This window comes from Numenius arquata, chromosome 19 (assembly GCF_964106895.1).
Source record: "Numenius arquata chromosome 19, bNumArq3.hap1.1, whole genome shotgun sequence".
Lineage (NCBI taxonomy): Eukaryota > Metazoa > Chordata > Aves > Charadriiformes > Scolopacidae > Numenius > Numenius arquata.
This window is the reverse complement of record NC_133594.1, coordinates 11,426,266-11,443,747: the sequence shown is the minus strand read 5'-3', so window position 1 is coordinate 11,443,747 and position 17,482 is coordinate 11,426,266. Positions and strand designations below refer to the sequence as shown.

General features: G+C 47.0%; 2 protein-coding genes across 2 annotated transcripts in view; one reads left to right on the top strand and one right to left on the bottom strand.

Moving 5' to 3' along the window:
- The window catches only part of SCAI (suppressor of cancer cell invasion), a 41,897-nt gene extending 27,454 nt beyond the window's left edge, over window positions 1-14,443 (bottom strand). Inside the window, exons 1-3 of the mRNA XM_074161182.1 lie at window positions 14,282-14,443; window positions 14,100-14,144; window positions 907-1,038 (exon numbers count right to left, since the gene is read on the bottom strand). Coding sequence (XP_074017283.1) covers window positions 907-1,038; window positions 14,100-14,144; window positions 14,282-14,334 — 230 coding nt within the window. The 5' untranslated portion in view covers window positions 14,335-14,443. The remainder of the gene's footprint in view (window positions 1-906; window positions 1,039-14,099; window positions 14,145-14,281) is intronic.
- Window positions 14,444-15,112: 669 nt separating this feature from the next.
- On the top strand, window positions 15,113-16,973 carry RPL35 (ribosomal protein L35). The gene is made up of 4 exons (XM_074161238.1): window positions 15,113-15,136; window positions 15,402-15,538; window positions 15,976-16,057; window positions 16,755-16,973. Exons 1-4 carry the CDS (start codon window positions 15,134-15,136, stop codon window positions 16,902-16,904), a joined length of 372 nt encoding a protein of 123 aa, XP_074017339.1. The 5' UTR covers window positions 15,113-15,133; the 3' UTR covers window positions 16,905-16,973.
- Window positions 16,974-17,482: the final 509 nt, after the last annotated feature.

The following is a 17,482-nucleotide window of genomic DNA, read 5'->3' as shown; positions in this document are numbered from 1 at the left end:
CTGTGTTTGAGTAACAGCAAGCTATATGGGCCCAAACATACAGTATTACTCAGAGACCAGTAAGAGGCTGAACTGCCAACAGGATAAAAGCTAAAACCCATGTTGCTTAAGAGACTCTACAGCAAAGCTTAGAAATAAAACAGCTCCTGAATACATGATCTTTAACTCAGCATATATTGACATAAACAGGATGCCTATGTCACTGTCCAAACCCAAACATGAACTATTTTCCTTGAACTGCCCTTACTCTTATTCCCCTTCTTATTGGTGCTGACAGAACAGCTAGACTTTCTAGATGTTATTGCAGATGTTTTGTAGATAAATGTAGATTTGGCCTTTCTCCACAGTTCAGATTAAGCATTTGTTTCACCAGACACGTAAGGGCTATGCCTTGGATGTTTCTGTTTATCACTTCCTAAATTTCTTCCCAAAAAATATTCCCTTTCCCCGTTTCCTCCCACCTGGGCCCAATCCTTCTCATTACTTTTTTTTTTTTTTTTTGGAACAGAGACCTTGGGGGTTTGGACTTGCATCCTGCTGACTGAATACAGCCACACCTACTCATTACGTGTGTCCTTCACACACAACATTTCTGTATGAATTCTATCCATTTCACAGGATTTCCAACTTCTAGCTTACTGTTAACTGACACGACAGACGTTCCGCTCACTTTCCTCACATTTCCTTCCCTACTCTCTCAGAAGAAATGCGTGACCCTCTACTCCTACAGACATTCTTACATACATGGTCCAACACTACCCACATGTAGGTGCACATCGTTCTCTCCTCAACAAACTTACATATTTGAGTTCAAAATGTTCATTGTCCAACTGACTTCGGCATTGCCCACACTAAAGTGTATGTTCTGATGCTTTTCTGAAGTAATACTGTCAAAAATGCACTAACCTTAAGCCATTGAATAGCTGTTTAGATTTATCCAGTAAGTAGCAAAAGTCTGTCACTGTTTTCCTCTCTGCTTGAGGAATATCATCTTCAGCTCCTCCTGATGACATGATTTCTTTTAGGGCAAACTCAGTCCTATGAAGAAGAAATAGCCGTATTACTCAAAAATTGAGGGCTATTATGAACTCATCCAGATTAGATGCATGTACAGTTCCATGGGGATGGTAACAGAGTGTCATGCAAGTCTCCCACAGGTTACTCTTCTCAAGACTCATTAAAAATAACAGCTGAGAATCAAAGCACGGGACTAATTATTGCACAATGCAATAGTTAACAGAGCAAAATTAAAAATAAAAGCGGTACAAGAGTCATAAAATAAAATAACTGAGGACTGTGTTCACAAACACAAAACTGCCAACAAAAGGACTGTAAAACAAACAGTACGTGGGTTTCACACTTGGACAAAGAAATCCTCTCTAAATTTGCCTTTCTGCAGAGGTGTTTATCCTGCAGCCGTATTTAGAGAGACCAGCCTCAGTTCTGGTTACATTTCATTTTCTTCTATAACTGTTGAAAGCTGAAGCCACTGGTTGCTATTGCTAAAACATAGCAATTTTAGACAGAATGCTAAAAAATCCCCTGCTTCTTCTCTACTTCCTCGTGACTTTTTAATTCCATGGCTTGCACTGCCCACAATTATACCTGCAGATCTATTTTTACTGTTCAGATGAGCAAAATGTCATATTGTAATCACCTGAACAAAAAACCAAGATATAACATAGATAATCCTAGTATTGAGTCAGTAAGGGAATAGAAAAGCCTATAAAGGCAGAGGGGCTTTTAAAATCTTACTTGAAACACACAGATATAAAATGATCCTTTTGATCATCCCAAGGTGAGCTACAGATTTCTCAGCAGCAGCAAGAAAACATGCTCGTCTGGAAATGGCTGCCAGGTTTTTTGGCTTTCTGTGCTCTCCAAGAATGTTAGTGCAAGATAAACACACCTCCAACTGGGCAAATGCAGAGCTTTTACTTCCAGAAACTTCTCTACTGGTTCTGGTAAGCACTTATGTTAAGCAACAAGTTTCCATTTGTGCAGAGCTCTGTTTGGATGCTATTTGCATAAATAATTACCTACAAGTCCCAGTTCAAGCCAGAAAATGGCAAAGCTGACTCCTTATGGTCATTAGAAAGTACCCTGAAGTATCTGCCATCAATTGTCACAAAAAACCTTCACAATAACCCGACTTCAAAAATACTTGCCTGAACAAACACTTCATGCCTACTAAATGCAGAAGAAATTGGGAGTTTCCCCCAGCTTTGGGGATAAGTTAGTGGGCATACCCTGCCAGCCAAGCAGTTCCATCATTTCCCAGTTTAGAGAAGATGCAGCACACGTTCCCGTGTCTTTTACACACCCACAAGCCAGTGCACTAGAGCACTAGTGCAAGGACACAGGGCACACTGCACAAACTGCTTGTTGGAGAGTTCCAGAAAAAGGTAGGAAGTATCTATTTATGGGCAGGTAACCACACGTGGGTGCCAGACAGCATAAGAGAGTTCAGAACACACCAACCAGAGGAGGAAAGCTGTTGGCACGAGCCCAGCAAGCAGGACACTAGCACCAGCCTGTGTCTGAAATCTCTCAAGGTACATCCGCACAGCACAAAACATACGACACTGACTACTTAAAGCATCACGTATGAAATCAAGGTGAACGGTGAGAGCTATAAAACAGACATCAGAAGCAGGCGGGAGGTGGTTCAGGGTGCTGGGCAGAGGGACAGTACCCCAGGTCCTGTGTGCTCCGCAGCAGGGGTCACCCAAATCCCACGGCGCGGCCCCGGGGCTCTGCTGTGCTCCGCTGCGGGGACCAGGCGCTCTAGGGCAGCATCAGATGCATTTGCAAAAATTGAGGAGCTTGCTTAAATGGCAAAGTATGTTTCATACAGTCTGTATAGCATTCCTTTAATTTAAAGTCAATTTTTTTTTTAATGCTACCCTTAAGTTACACTACCCAGCCCCCCCAGCCACTGCTAAGGTTGCCCAACCGAATGTGTGTTAGCCACGGCGCGGGCAAGTGAAACCCACGGCAGCTGTCACGGAGGGAGTCTGCTAGATCCACCGCAAAGAGATCATTTATGCAATCAATAAAAGACATGCTAGAAAATTCACGGCCTGCCCATCTGAAAGGTATCAGAAGGCAGGAAAAACACCTGTTGCAGAGAAAGGAGAAAAAAACCTTTTTTCAGGTTATAGACAATTAAGGTGGATTTTGAAAGCCTACCCCAAGGCCAGCCAGTTCCCCAGGACTCAGCACAATACCGGTTTGTGGAAAGATTGTGTTGGAAAATGCGACAGTTGCACTGCTTATCATTACCCCTACATTTGACATGATTTAAGTAGATGATGACACACGGGATGTCAGTGTCGCAGGAAGGTTATCATTGTAAAGGACTATCACCAAACATGACCAGACATCATTAAGGTGCCGCAGCACAAGCTCTTTGTGTGTGTGTGTATGGCGGCAAAATTTCTGCAGACCTTCTGTTAAAAGTTCTAAGTTTGCTCATGATTTTAATTTCCATTAAAACCAATGCTCAGGAATGGGATGTTGATACAAAAAGCGTGAAATACAGCTAATAGCAGTAAACTAAAAAGACTCGTTGCGATGGTTGCTGCCATGAAACCATCCCTACCATTCAGCATTCCAAATATGCCTTTTGCCTGCTTCCAATCTGGATTGCCATATGTATTTCATATGATATAAAAGAAAGACTTGCATATTAGACCCAGAATAAACCACTCAATGCATACTTTCATCAGCATGCTTTGAATTATACCTTTATTCTAAAAAGGGCTTTGAACAGAACTCCCTATGACAAACTCAAAAAACTCTGCCCTGCATCACCATCTGTAGAACCTGTACCTGCCAGCTTTTCAGACAGGCTTAGCCTAACGCCATTGTTTGTCAAACATTTTGGTGGTATTCCTCTGCTAAACCTAAGCGCCTAAACAGTAAGACAGATGCAGAAATTAATCTCATTATCTACTGGCGCTTGAAGAGGGAGGGAGGTGACCAGAAAACACTCGATCTAAGACATCAGAATGAATGGAGAAGACTCTGGGTGCTTATGAAAAGCTATTTCATTAGTACACAAACAGCTAAATCACAGTTAAAAGTAGAATGAAATGAAACCTTAGCTATCCACACAATTAAAAAAGCTATCTCTGTTCTTAACGACCTGAAGATGCACACACTGCTGCCGGTGAGACAGAACAGACACAGCAGACGAAACACCTCTGGGATGACAGAACGAGTAGCTCCCAATAATCAGCTTCGGACAGTGACAATGGATGAGCTCAAGTTTCACTCTCTTGCGGGATAATTAAAGGCACTTTCTGGCTCTGCCACATATTGCACTCAGAAAACAGGAGTATTTCTGAACTATCCGGTGTATTTACACATGTACACGGTATAATGGAAAGTCCTATTGAAAATCCTTTAAGGTTATACTTTAAAAGTGAGTATGAGTCCTGCCCAGAATGGACTGGTTTCTTACTCACTACATGTCAATTTATCTTCATGATAATTATAAAACAACACCATAAAGAAAATACATTCTAAAAATATTCAGACTGAATTCCATTATGGGCAAAAAGCTTTCCTTCTAGGAAAAAAAAAAATCAGGAAAAGAAATAAGGGGTTCAACCAAGAAAGAACTAAAAGCAGTGAAGAATTAAGCTGAGCAGCAATAAGCATGACAATTTCCCCCTGTGAGGTATCTTTAGAAAAGCTGCCAGAAGGTAATTCTTCTACAGATCCTCAAATTCAAAGAAGCATTTTGGTTACAGACACAAGCAGGCGCTGCTGCAATTTAAACCCTGGTTTCACTCAGCCACAGCACAGGCCTGAATGTGAAGGAAAGATGGGAAGGGAAGATGGAAAGAAAAAGGCCAAGAGGAGCCGTTAAATGAGAGGTGAAGCTGGCTCTTCCAGCTGACAGAGAAGGAAAATAAAATTAGTTATCTCATGCACTGGTTTTGGCTTATCATGCTCCAGAGGGGGTGGTATTTGGTGCTGTACAAAGAAAGAACTACTACCACGAGCAGCTCGGGAAGGGAGGAGGTCTCCCCTGCACTAAAGGCTGTGCTGTAATGCAGCAGCCTTACAGACAGGAGAAGGAATTATTATTAGAAACAGCAAGTGGGCACAGCAAAGGGAGGAATATAGCTACTGACATCGCCCCTTCCTCAGCGACTGCTCAGCTCCACAGGAAAAATATAAATAAATTGCAACTAGTAGTACATCTGTGATGTGGAGACCTTTCTCTTTGATACTAGAAGGAGCCCACAGATCTGTGCTCCTCTTCTGCAACCACAGAGTTCTCCCAGCTTTGACAGCCCGGCTGTACCAGAGATATAACTTACTTAATTTTCTGTTCTTGGGCTTTTTGCTTTCTTTCATGCAAAAGAAACTATTGGGCTGTTTTGCACGACTATTTTTTTTGCTTCTTTTTTCTTAAGGAGCACATGTTAAAAAAATGATCTCCAGAGTCTGCAAAAGGAGACACTGAAACGTTATTTTAAGTCTTTTAAACCAAGTCAGAAAATGGTGACTTCCAGCAGACCTTATTATTCTCTCAAAGATTTTGCCAACTCCTCAGGCCATACAAGGCAGAAAAATTGTGCTAGCCAAGCACTGCACTTGGCGTGCCAGGTTCTTTCCAACACACCCTCAGAACACGCAATTCCAGGTTTGCTTAGCACAAGACATGCATAGATTTTACAAATTCATCCCATCGCAGCACCCGGGGCAGAGGAGCATCCCAGAGATGGCAAGACTATGCAGAGCAGATGGGGCTGAAGGGCAGCAGGAGGAGGGGTACGGGAAGGGGTGGAAGTTTCATGATGCTAGCCAGTATTTTTAAAGTTATGTGTCACTTACATCACACACGTTTCCACTTCCCTGTGGTTTGCCGTCTTTTGGCTAAGGTTTTCCAGGCTCAGCTGGAAGGGAAAAAGAGCGCTGAAGTCAACAGCATGCACTCCCCACTGGCCCTGCGCTCAGCAGGACTCGGGCCTGTAGAGCAAGGCACGCTTAGTGAGCGGTGGAGGGATACTCTGGTTCGAGGGAATCAAGCTGACAGTGAAAGTCAAGCATAGGTATGTGAAATAACTGTATTACCTGCACGCCTCCACAGCCAGATTCATTACTTAGCCAGGATGACTATAACCTGCCATGCAGTTGCCTGGTAGGAGGAGGTGGTCATAACTTCCCACCTGACACTTAGAAGGAAGTAAAACCTCACTGCACGGAAAATTTAGTGATGCTGTAACTGTCTGGCGTACTGTACACAGGCGGGAGTCAGGAGTGTGGGAACTGTGGAGTAAGGACAGGTGGAATCAGGGGCAGTTTCCCAGATCAGGGCTGGCTAGACGCGGCACCGTGACCTCCTGACAGAGCATTTGTAGGTACAACTCTGCTGTCTCTAAGCCATTGCTTCTGCTCAGTTGTGGAATCCACAGCGTCTCCTGCCTTCCAGTCAACCTGGACAGCCTCATCACACGAATATTTAGAGGATAAAAGCTGGGAAAAAAAGCAGTGCTTTATCTACCTCACCTAAATGGTCAATTGAAAGAACAACTCTCTTCTCAGTAGAGCATGAGCATTAGACTTAAAACTCTCATCTTGTAGGACCAGAGGCAAACAATCTCATTACAAAGACTTTAGTGGCACGTTTGTTCTGCCTGGTATTTTGAGGAAATCAGAGCCCGTAGTACTGAGCACAGGAGTACGGAGTACAGATACTCCACACACATGATATACAAACTGTCTTTCTTACTTCAAAACCAGAAGAATTGAGTCTTAAATCTTTAGACGTGTATACTTTAAACTAACACTTTCAGAAAAGATCGTATGATTTTGTAAGTTTAAGCACGAGCACATCTTCCAGAAGCAACTCTTCAGAAAAATCAGAACATGTCACTCATTGTGGCATTTAACAGGTGACTTATATGCAATCTCCATGGCATTCCAAAAAGAAATTCTGGATGTTAAACATTCACACTATGCCCAAGAACAAATTTATTACAATGCAGAGAACTGATCAATGTGACCCAGTGAAGCTTCTTGGCTAAAAATAGAATGAGAATGTGTATTTTGTTTCAGGCTCCCGCCGTTTTCATTACTGAGCCTTCAGCTCCATCCCTTAAATAACCCATAGCCACCTCCCAAACAGGACAGCAGAGGCACGTCTAACAGGACAATCCAGGGTGGTAAATGTTGGGAATAGGGTTAGGAGGGAGAGGAAAAACTTTCTCTTTTTTGAAGGAATGCTCTTGTTTTTTTCACCTACCCACCTGCAGACAGCAAACTGCAAACCAAGCAGTGATCTAGGGTGGGTTGACCGTATCGATGAACCTTTAGCCTGGGAATCAGAACTCTCTGTTGTAATGTAATGATGTAATACAGAACAATAAACTACTCCATCAACTCCAAGTCCTAAACGCTTGCTGATTTGGAGTTTTATTGCTTCCATCAAATACAATTGGCTCGGAATTTACAGTTGAGGCTCTGATTAATGTTAAAATTCTGGAGTTAAGAGGGAAGCATGTGCTTAGACACGTGAACTGATGGTAGGGGTAAGTGCTGGCTGCATCCTGATCCACAGCTTCATGGATGGTTTTACAATTTTAATCAGGATATCACAGCACAGAAATATAAACCCTGCTTTTCAGATGCTTCCCACTCCTTACTTAGAGAAGCAAGTGGTAACCAAAAAAGCAAAAGCAAACATACTTTCTACATCTATCTTGATACAGGAATTTCCCCCAACTAAGACATTATTAGAACTGCTCTCCACAGAAACCAGTGATGGAAAACACGTTCCAATCTATCAAGATTTTAAAAATCTCAAAACCCGAGTCAAAAAGATCAGGTCTCTTTTCAGTTTTCATCCTGACGCATCTCCTACAGCATCATTGCCAAAAGGGGACGTGACATAAAGCCAGATGCCCAGTTGGTATCTATTTCTTATCCACAAATTAATAGCACAGATAAAGCTAAATCTTGATCATTCATACCCAAAGCCAAGTACCATCATGTCTCAAGTCTCTACTGAGAAACATCTGATACTGCCCTCGTCAAGCAAGACGTCTACCTTTTTTCCTACAGACTGCCATACTTGTCTCTGGGGTTTTCTTTCAAAGCTCTATGCACCTTTGGGCAAAATCATCTGTGTGTTTCCATGTAACCTGCTCAGAGTGTGGGTTCGCACAGAGCCTTGGACAATGCAAAATTAATTAGAACTCACATCCATTCCTCTCGCCAGAATACTTAATTCTCTATTGAAAGACACTGTCCTGAAGTTCCCGAGACACCACTCGGGTCTATTCACAAAACATTGAAACATATAAATAACAACCCCATACACGTGGGCTTGTAGGCACCAAAAGCTTCACAGGCTGCTTCCCTACAAGAGGGAAGAGCAAGGAGCAGTTGTATGTCAGACCATTTCTTTATGAAATATATGGGCGAAAAAAAGGATTTCTTTATTATTCCAAGGTTTTTAGTAAAAGTTGGAACCAAACACAGACATTTCTCATCCCCAACCACTGTTCACCTCGGGGCACGTCTGCACTGCAGCGGCTGCAGCTCTTCCCAACGTACCAAGCTCCTTTCACAGCAGGACGCTGCAGGAGGCATCTGGGCACAGGCTGCGAGGCCACTGCTGGGCCACTGGTGGGGTCCGCAGCCCCGGGGGACAACAGGACCTAGGTCTGGATCAAAGAATGACCAGATCGTGTCTGTACCAGCTCTGCTCCCTGCTGTATAAACACGCACACGGAATACACAGTGAAAAGGACTCAGGCACAGCCCAGGCTTAAGAGACATTTTTTGTTTGAATGCCACAATAAAAAGCAACTTACAGTATAACTTAAGAAAGAGAAACAAACAGCTGTTTTGTTTAGCTGATAATGCTGGTCAAATGGTGTTCTCTCTGCCTGGATGTTTGCTTATTTCAAAAGGGCACTAAGGAGAAATGCAGCATGAACCAGGAGGGCGAAAAACTTCTATTTTGTAAACATTACCACGTGGCTGACTGAAAATCACCTGCAAATGCAACTAGTTCTACTCCAATTGGGAATTTGCCAAGAAAGTGTTTTTCTTACTAAAATATACCAATTTTACAGCTAACTTGCAGAAGTAGAAGATTTTAAGCAAGAGTCAAAAGAGTTTGAATACCCAGGATGTAGCATCAGTCCAATTATTTTAGTTTCAAATAAGTGTTTAGTCTATAGAATCAGTCTTTTCATTTGGTTTACAAGTCTTTAAAAATCCTTTTATCGCTTAAAGCACACCTGTCTGTATCCAGAACTGCAGCTTCAGCATCTTTTCTCCCAAAACAACGCAGAGCTGCTCATTGACATCATACCACAGAGATGGTGTTGTCCCTTCCTGCCTTCTACACGGAGACCACATCTTACCAGCAGACTCTTCTAAATTCACTACGGGCGACCCATTTTAAATACGAGAGATGTGATATCACCATGGGATGTATGTGGCCTTTTTCAATTACCTTCATAACACAAAACTTTTGCTTCTCTTCTTTATGTTTCTGCCATTGGCAATTTGTTCCACCTTTGTCCATTCCGCGCCCTCTGTGATCCCTCTTTCACTGCAGTTCATGACCTTTTGTGTATAGGATGAACGAAGGGCAAAGGCTAAAAATGTCATCACAGTTGGGCCTCCGCTCTTCTACTGACTGAACTACTTTGCTGCTAAAAATGAGCTCAAGCTCAAAGTCAGACCGAGGCAGAGTTTCTGGGTCATCGGAGTCCAGGAATCCCAGAAGATGGTTCAGAAGCAATGTGGAAGAGGATGCAAGTGTTTCCTTTCATCCCAATTCAAATCATGAATCTGTCATGGTGCCTGCAATACCACCTACGTGGTACTTAGTTGTCATTTGCATTGTATGAAAGAGCAATAGAAAAAAGAACATCAGGCTCGCTCACTCTTGGCAGGGGTGGGAGGGGAAGAAGGGAGACAGAAAAACACCGTCAGCTGCCGCGGGCTGAGCTGCGTGTATTTACATTTCACAGGCTAAACTATTTAGTGGTTTATTTACACACAATGTTCTTAGAGCAGTTAAAATGCCAGTTGTGTTTTATCTTGATTTTGTGGCAATGCACATAAGCCACAAAATCATAGGAAGAGTCTGCAAATGAGATACGAACCTTGTACATCTGGAAAAGCACATAAGCCACTGGGAGAGGGGAGACACATTTCGGAAGCACAGGCACAGCCAGGGTTGAAATGCATTAGTTATGACAAGACACCAAAATACAACCCAGGGACTCGAAAGCAACGATCAAGTCACAATACAACAGTTTATGCTGCAGGGATCGCACAACCCAGTATAACTCTCATCCCCAGGTCAACCTCCAGCGCGGCGTCCGGGGGCCGCGGGTCTCCCCGGCTGCCCTTCCATGTTACCGCGAGGAGGGAATCGCAGTCAGCTCCATTTTATGCACATTTTATGGCAAGACGCCAACACAACTGTTGACTGAGCCAAATCTGGGCCCCCTTGAACTAAGCCATCACCTAAAGCAGGGCGGAAAAGCGCATGCCTCTCGCATCCAGAGCAGCCAAGTTCCTGAAAAGCATCGGAGTTACAAGATAGGTTTTTTTTTTCTTTCTTTCTTTCTTTCTTTCCTCAGAAAACAACCGATGTTTTAACTCTTTGATGTACACTCACAAATTCAAAATTGAATGGTTGCTATACAATGTAGCTTGATGTTGATGTGATGGGGAGACCTCTTTCTAGCAAGTCAAATCATTTACTAGATGGCCCAAGTGGCAGCTCAGGCCAGCTTCGATCTGGAGGGAAGTTATCATCAGGCTCTCATCTCGTTAGCATTCTCAGCGAAGGTGGCAATGGAATGGCTGCTCTCCAACTGGAACCTCACTCTGACAAAAGAGAAAGCAGTACAAGCTGGGGAAAGCTTTTTGATCAGTTCTGTTCGCTTCTTCCCTCCAAATGGGTGTTTGGCAGTGGGCTGGCAGCGAGCTTGGGAACTGCATGGAGCATCATCGCTCTGGGAATTCACCCTCCTGAGCAGGAGCTGCTCCTGGATTGTTCCTCTGCCACACAGTGGAGAAATCCCTCTGCTGACTTCTGCTTTAATTATATTTAAGAAATTCCGCTTCTAGCCTGTGTTCCATTATAATAATAGCAATAATTAAAAATACTTCAAACAACGAGTCCTCTAAACCTGCTGTTCCATCCAGGCTTTTTGGCATCGCACACTTCCTCTCCTGACTGACATCCTCAGGGAACGACTGATGGTTATTCTACGCTACTCCTGTTGCAGGGCTGTACTGCGCTCTCTCAGCACATGTAAACTGCTAGGTAATATTTGTCTTGGCAACTAACTTACATACTTTATAGAAACAGACCTCTATTTGACCCTCCATCCAGCTCCCACACACAATTGGGTCCATTCCTTTAAAAAGCTTCCTTGTGCTGCAACGTAGACCCCTCTCCATACCCCTGTTTCCAGCCTGTTTAAAAACTACGTCTCCAGAACAGAGCTTATGTGCTTAAAGAGAGCGACTCAGCTACAAAAAGGCAAGCCTGCAGAATGTCTTTATATGAAAATATCAAAGAAAATTACTATAAAACTTGCACGTACAGGTCCTGGTTTTCCTTCTATAAAGATTGCTCCAACCGAACATTTCTATAAAAAAACTATGAAAAGTTCTGTGAATAAAGACATCAACACACAGATTTCTGTGATAAGGCTCCAATAGTTGTATCATGCTTTGGCGGGCTGGTGGGGAGGTGTTGTGGTTTTTTGGTTTAAATTACAGTTAAATTTTAGCTATTTAGGCAGTAACGTCACCTCAGAATAGACTTTCACACCAGAACTCCTCCTTCCTTCCCCAAAGCTCGCCCTGCAGAATAAAAGATAAGCCAACAAAACAACGTGTCTTGGGCGACCAAATGAATTCTCATTATCCATTTATACTGCAGCAGTTTATCAACAACTCTGTTTCAAGCCAGCAGAGCTAACCCAGACTAAAAGCGATGCAGAAAGAGGTGAGATCTGCCTGGCAGAGGCCGTGGCGAGCGCAGCTGCAGTGGGAGCGGGGGACTGTGCAGTCACATCATGTGACAGGAGCGGCGCTGGCAGCAGCGGAGGGAGAGCTGCAGCCCCCGTCCTCCCACCCTCCCAAATCCCAGCCTCCAGCACAACATCACGGACAACACAATTTCATTCCGATGCAGAACGGACTCAGGGTATAAGCTTCTCGATGTTTTGAATTATTGTTCTCCGTTTTTATTACTTCCCTCCACCAAATAAAACAGCAACACAGAAACGAATAACAATACAAGCTATGCATTCCTCCCGCTGCTAAGCGCTTTCAGCGTTTTATCACTTGTAGATCTAGTTTCTCAAGTGAGCATGGTGAACACACAACACAGTGCTGCTCTTTGCATCATTCTTACACATAGAGCGCAGCCCAACCAGCCATCCTTGCGATAAAAATCTTCCAATGCTCGCAAGGGACATGGCTTACCAATTGAATTTTGATGCTGTATTGCACCCTATTTCAAGATAAAAGAACGATCACAATCTCCTTTGTGGCACAGCAAAATATTTCTTCTCTCCATATAGTTTCTGTGAATGGTTTTCATATTTTCTGTTGCAAAGTACCTGGCTATCACATTTGTGTATGCTACCTGTATTATTTTGGCATCCCAGAATCATTGGAGAATTATGGCCGTTGCATGAGCTAAGCGACTCATCGTTTCTTTCATTTAACATAAACTGTGATCCCATTTATCAAAACATCTTAAAAGAGACTCACTTATCCGATTTGAAAACAAAGCACCTCCTTTTCTAGGAACATGATCTACGGTCAGGTGTGATGCTTCATAATCGCTCCCTCAGCAGCCTGAGAGAGGAAGTTACGACCGTTACACAACAGGGTTCACACGAGGCGAGAAGATGCACCAGGCAGTCACCGCATCTGCCAACTTCCACAGCAAGATCCACACCGGGATGATCTTCTACGATTTCTGAAGGCTGCTACCGACACTGCGGTTCCGGTGTTCACAGCAATGGTGGGAGAGCATCCGCGTGCTGGGATTCTCATTTATGCTACCATTTTAGTCCAACGGTGCTGCTTGGCATCATCTTAGACAAGATGCTGAGAATTATGGATTGCATTTAGACAGCTCATGCAAAACCTAGTGATTTTTTATATGAAGGGATCCATTTTGCAGGTTGGAGGACTAGAATTGCTTAGCCGAGACATAGCTTAAGCAAGCAAGCTTGAAGACTGCGTATTAAATTACAGAAGTGCAACTTGAACTTTGACGAAAACAGGTCCTATTCTGTGGTGGAAGATTAGACCCAGACTCTCAAAACCTGCAGTCTTGATCCTGAACATTTTATCTGGGGCAGCCTTTGGTTACTGGCATTTTTATAGCCAGTAACGGGTAAGAAATCTGGGGTGATGACAACACGTAACAATCATCCAGCTTCTATCCCCAAGGGCATTTCACATCACCTATTGTCCTAAGCTTTTCACAGTACAAAACATGAATTTGGTGAAGGAGGAGTTGCTGAGATAAAAGTTTAAAATCAGAACAAATCCATGATGATTCCATCAAACTTACAATTCAGATATCGAGCCCTGCACGGACAGCTCTTGTAAAACCCAGCAATATTTCGTCCAAACAGGATTCATTTGCTGATGCAGAAATGCAGGTACCTGTCAAAGGCACGTTCAACACCTACAGCCGCCCAGCTGGGAGAGGCGGAGTGGCGAGAGGAATGGTAGCATATAGAATGGAGAAGTTAATAAAGAGGGGGCCGTTTCGGTAATTACTGCAGTTCTGCCGCGAATCCGGGCCTAGGCAGAAAACGTGCCACATCGCATTTCCCTTCTCCGTTAACGGCAAAGGCAGCCGTGGGCACAGCTCCGTGGGCCTCGGCAGCCGCCATCGCCACCCTGGCACAGGGCGCAGACGCCCGGCCAACCTGCGGCTCACCCCCGAAGGCGCCCGCCGCCGCCGCGGAGCCCGCCCCGCTGCCGCGAGAAGCCCACCGGGAGGGGATGCTCGGCGCAGCCCCGGCCGCCCCCGCCCGCACCTGCCGCGCCGCCCGCTCCCGCCGTACCTGGGCCTCCTCTTGCGGCAGGGCTTCTCCGCTGGGCCTGGAGCTCTGCGGGGGCGAGACAGCGGTGAGGGGCGCGCCGCCGCCGGGCCTGCCCCGAGCCGCCCGCCGCCGCTCCCGCCCGCCCGCGCCGCCGCCCCGCCCGCGCCCCGCGCCCGCCCGCGCCGCCGCTCCGCCCCCCGCACCTGGAGGCCGGACCGGTGCGGGGCAGGCGCTGCCGGGCGGCTCCTCTCACCATCCGAGCCGCCTCCGCCAGCTCCCGGGCAGAGCCGCCAGCGCCGCCGCCGAGGCTCCGGCTGTGCCGAGCGCGGCTGCCGCCTCACGCTAGTCTGGGCCGGCCTCGCCCCGCCCCCGCCCGCTCCGATTGGGGGAGCGCCAGGGCTCACGGCGAGGCGGAGCTCTGATTGGCGCGCAGGCCGTCAATCAAGAGTCCCCCCCCGCCCTCCCGCGCGGGTCCCTGAGGTACGGCGCGGCTGCCTGGATACGGCGGGTGGCGGCGCCACCGCGCGGGGAGGCCCGTCCCGTCCCGCCGCCCCGGACCCGACCTGGCCCTGCCAGCCGGGCCACCTGCGCACACAGCCCTGCCCCTGCCCCAGCCCCAACCCCGGCCCCGCTCCGCTGCTGCGTCCGCTCCCGCTCCGCCCGCCGTCACGTCCCCACCGCTGCCGGGTTAAGAGTGCCGCACCTCGGCCAGCGCCAGAACACCGGCTCCGCTCTCACAGGGCTCCAGCGGCTGAAGGAGCGGACGGCGGACAACGGCGGCACCGAGCCGCCGCGGCAGAGCGGCGTGCAGCAGCCGCCCCCGCCCTTCCGCGGGGCCGCAGCCCCCCTGCCCCGGGGCCGGCGGCGCTGCCCCGCCGCCTCCCTGTCAGCGCCCGCCGCCGCTACCACCGCGCTGCCCGCGGGGGGTGCGCAGCGCTCAGGCTCCTCCCCCCGCCCGGCCGCGGATTGGTAGGCTCCGGCCGGCAGCGCCCCCCGCCTCCTGTCCCCGCGCGGCTTCCGTCCTTTCCGCCCCGAGCCGCGCCGCTGCCGCCATCATGGTGAGCGCTTCCCCGCTTCTCCCGCTCTAATCCGCCGCCATCCGCGCCGGCACCGGGCCGCCGGCCGCTACACCGAGCCCGCCGCGCCGCTGTGGCAAGCTGCCGGCGCGGCCCGGCCCCGCCGTGATGGGGGAGGGGGCGGGGGATGAGGGCGGGCGGCGGTGTAGGGTCTGAGGGGCGGCGGGAGGCCGGGGGAAGGCCGCTGCCGGCCGAGGGGCGCGGCGGGGTGAGGGAGAGGGGCTGACGGCCTGTCCGCCGCCCGCAGGCCAAGATCAAGGCCCGAGACCTGCGGGGGAAGAAGAAGGAGGAGCTGCTGAAGCAGCTGGACGATCTGAAGGTGGAGCTGTCGCAGCTTCGCGTGGCCAAAGTGACCGGCGGGGCCGCCTCCAAGCTCTCCAAGATGTAAGTGGGACCCGGCCCGGCGCGGTTACCGGCTGTGGCGGCTCGGGGGGAGGCTGCGGGGGAGCTTGGCTGAGCCTGAGCAGGGGTGCGGGAACGGCGGCGGCAGCCGGTACCGTGGAGGTGGGGCTCGTTGTGTGGGCCGCGGTACGCTGAGAGGTGCTTTCACCGTCTGTGTGGCTGCTTTGTGCTGCAAAACGAGGAGGAGATGGTGGGAAAGAGAAGCGGATATTTGTAGGCCTGAAAATCGGATTGCACATCCTTTTGCTCACAGATGTTGAGCTGAGACGTGCTGGAAGCTGTTAGTGTTTTGCTACAGCGTGGGACAGTGTACATTATTGGTTGTAGTATGCACATGTTTTCGGTATACTGGGGTTTAAATCTGCAGTACTTGTCTTTCAGTATGTTCTGAGACCTGGGTTTTTTTTTTCCTCCTGCAGACGTGTGGTGCGCAAATCCATTGCCAGAGTCCTAACTGTAATCAATCAGACGCAGAAGGAGAACTTGAGGAAGTTTTACAAGGCAAGTCCCAACATCTTACAGAGTGATCTTTTTTCTCTTGCTGTTTTCAAATGCGTAGTTTGTAGGAGGAATTAATTTTGTAGATTGTTACTTAGAAGCTTAAAACTCGAGAAAAAACCCACTCATTTATATTAAGTTTCAAAGTTCTCTAGTGATGGTTCCTTTTTAAATATCATCGCAAGCCTACCTGGAATTCTGTTAAACTCGGGGTGAATCTGCTTTTGCCAGGAGAGTCTTCTGGGCAGCATCCCCTCGCAGGGATGTACTGTACTTGCCAGAAGATGCAGTTTCCAGAAAAGCAGTTATTCTCCTATATTTTAATCATATTGCAGGTGACCAAGGAATTCTTAATCTCAATAAATTCTGTAACTTTTAGAATATTACTTCTTGGGTTTTTAATTACACACAATAGGAAAAAAAGAACTTTTCAAGAGGTGTTGGAAAACTGGGACTTGTAATATTAAGCATTATTTAAATCTGAGTCCCAGCTAGTACAACTGGTACAAAAGTTGGAATCAACTCATGTTTCCCTGTGGGGAGAAGTTCCCTTAAACTTTTAGACTGTAATAATAATCCCAGAAAAAAGAAGTTTAAAGCACTGCTGCTGAGGTTCTTGCAGGCCTCTCCGTGAGCTCCTGCACCCGATTGCAACTTCGCGGTCTCTTAAACTCAACTTGTTATGTGTTTTTGAAAATAGGGCAAAAAGTATAAGCCTCTTGATCTGCGGCCGAAGAAGACTCGTGCCATGCGACGCAGATTAAATAAGCATGAAGAAAACCTAAAGACCAAAAAACAGCAGCGAAAAGAACGTTTGTACCCTGTCCGGAAATACGCCATCAAGGCGTAACACTGCAGCGTGCTTACAGTTCGTAATTGTATTGGCTGAGTATGTCTCATTAAATAGAATTTCGTTTGGAAGCTGTCACTGGTGGTTTTTTAGTAGTGGTGGGATAAAGAGATCATCAGCTTTGTGAAAAGAAATCAGAGGATTCATGGGAAGTTTACTTGAGCTTTTATTGCTAATGAAAATACTGACATAACTGGCAGCTAAAGATCATTTTTCTCTTCCAAGAGCAGGCAGATGAGTACAGATCTGTGAAGCTGGTTGAACTTGACACGTAAAAAGTATTTAACTTGAAATTGATTTAAAATGGGGACTTTACACAGATGTGTACAGTGAGTCGATGTTCATCACTTGAGTAGTTTAAGAGTAAATGTTTAAAGTTTTTTGTCTTGTGGTCTTGTGCCAGGGTGTGTTACGGAGATGAACTAATTTGCTGGGGTGTTTGGTCTGCAGTCAGCGCTGCCGGCTGGGGGGGCTGCGGGCTAAGGCTGCGCTCACCCGGGAGCTGGGAGCGTAAGGAGGACGTGTGTCCAGCGGCACGGGGGTATTTGTTTTGGGTGCGGATAGTCGGACCGGGCTGG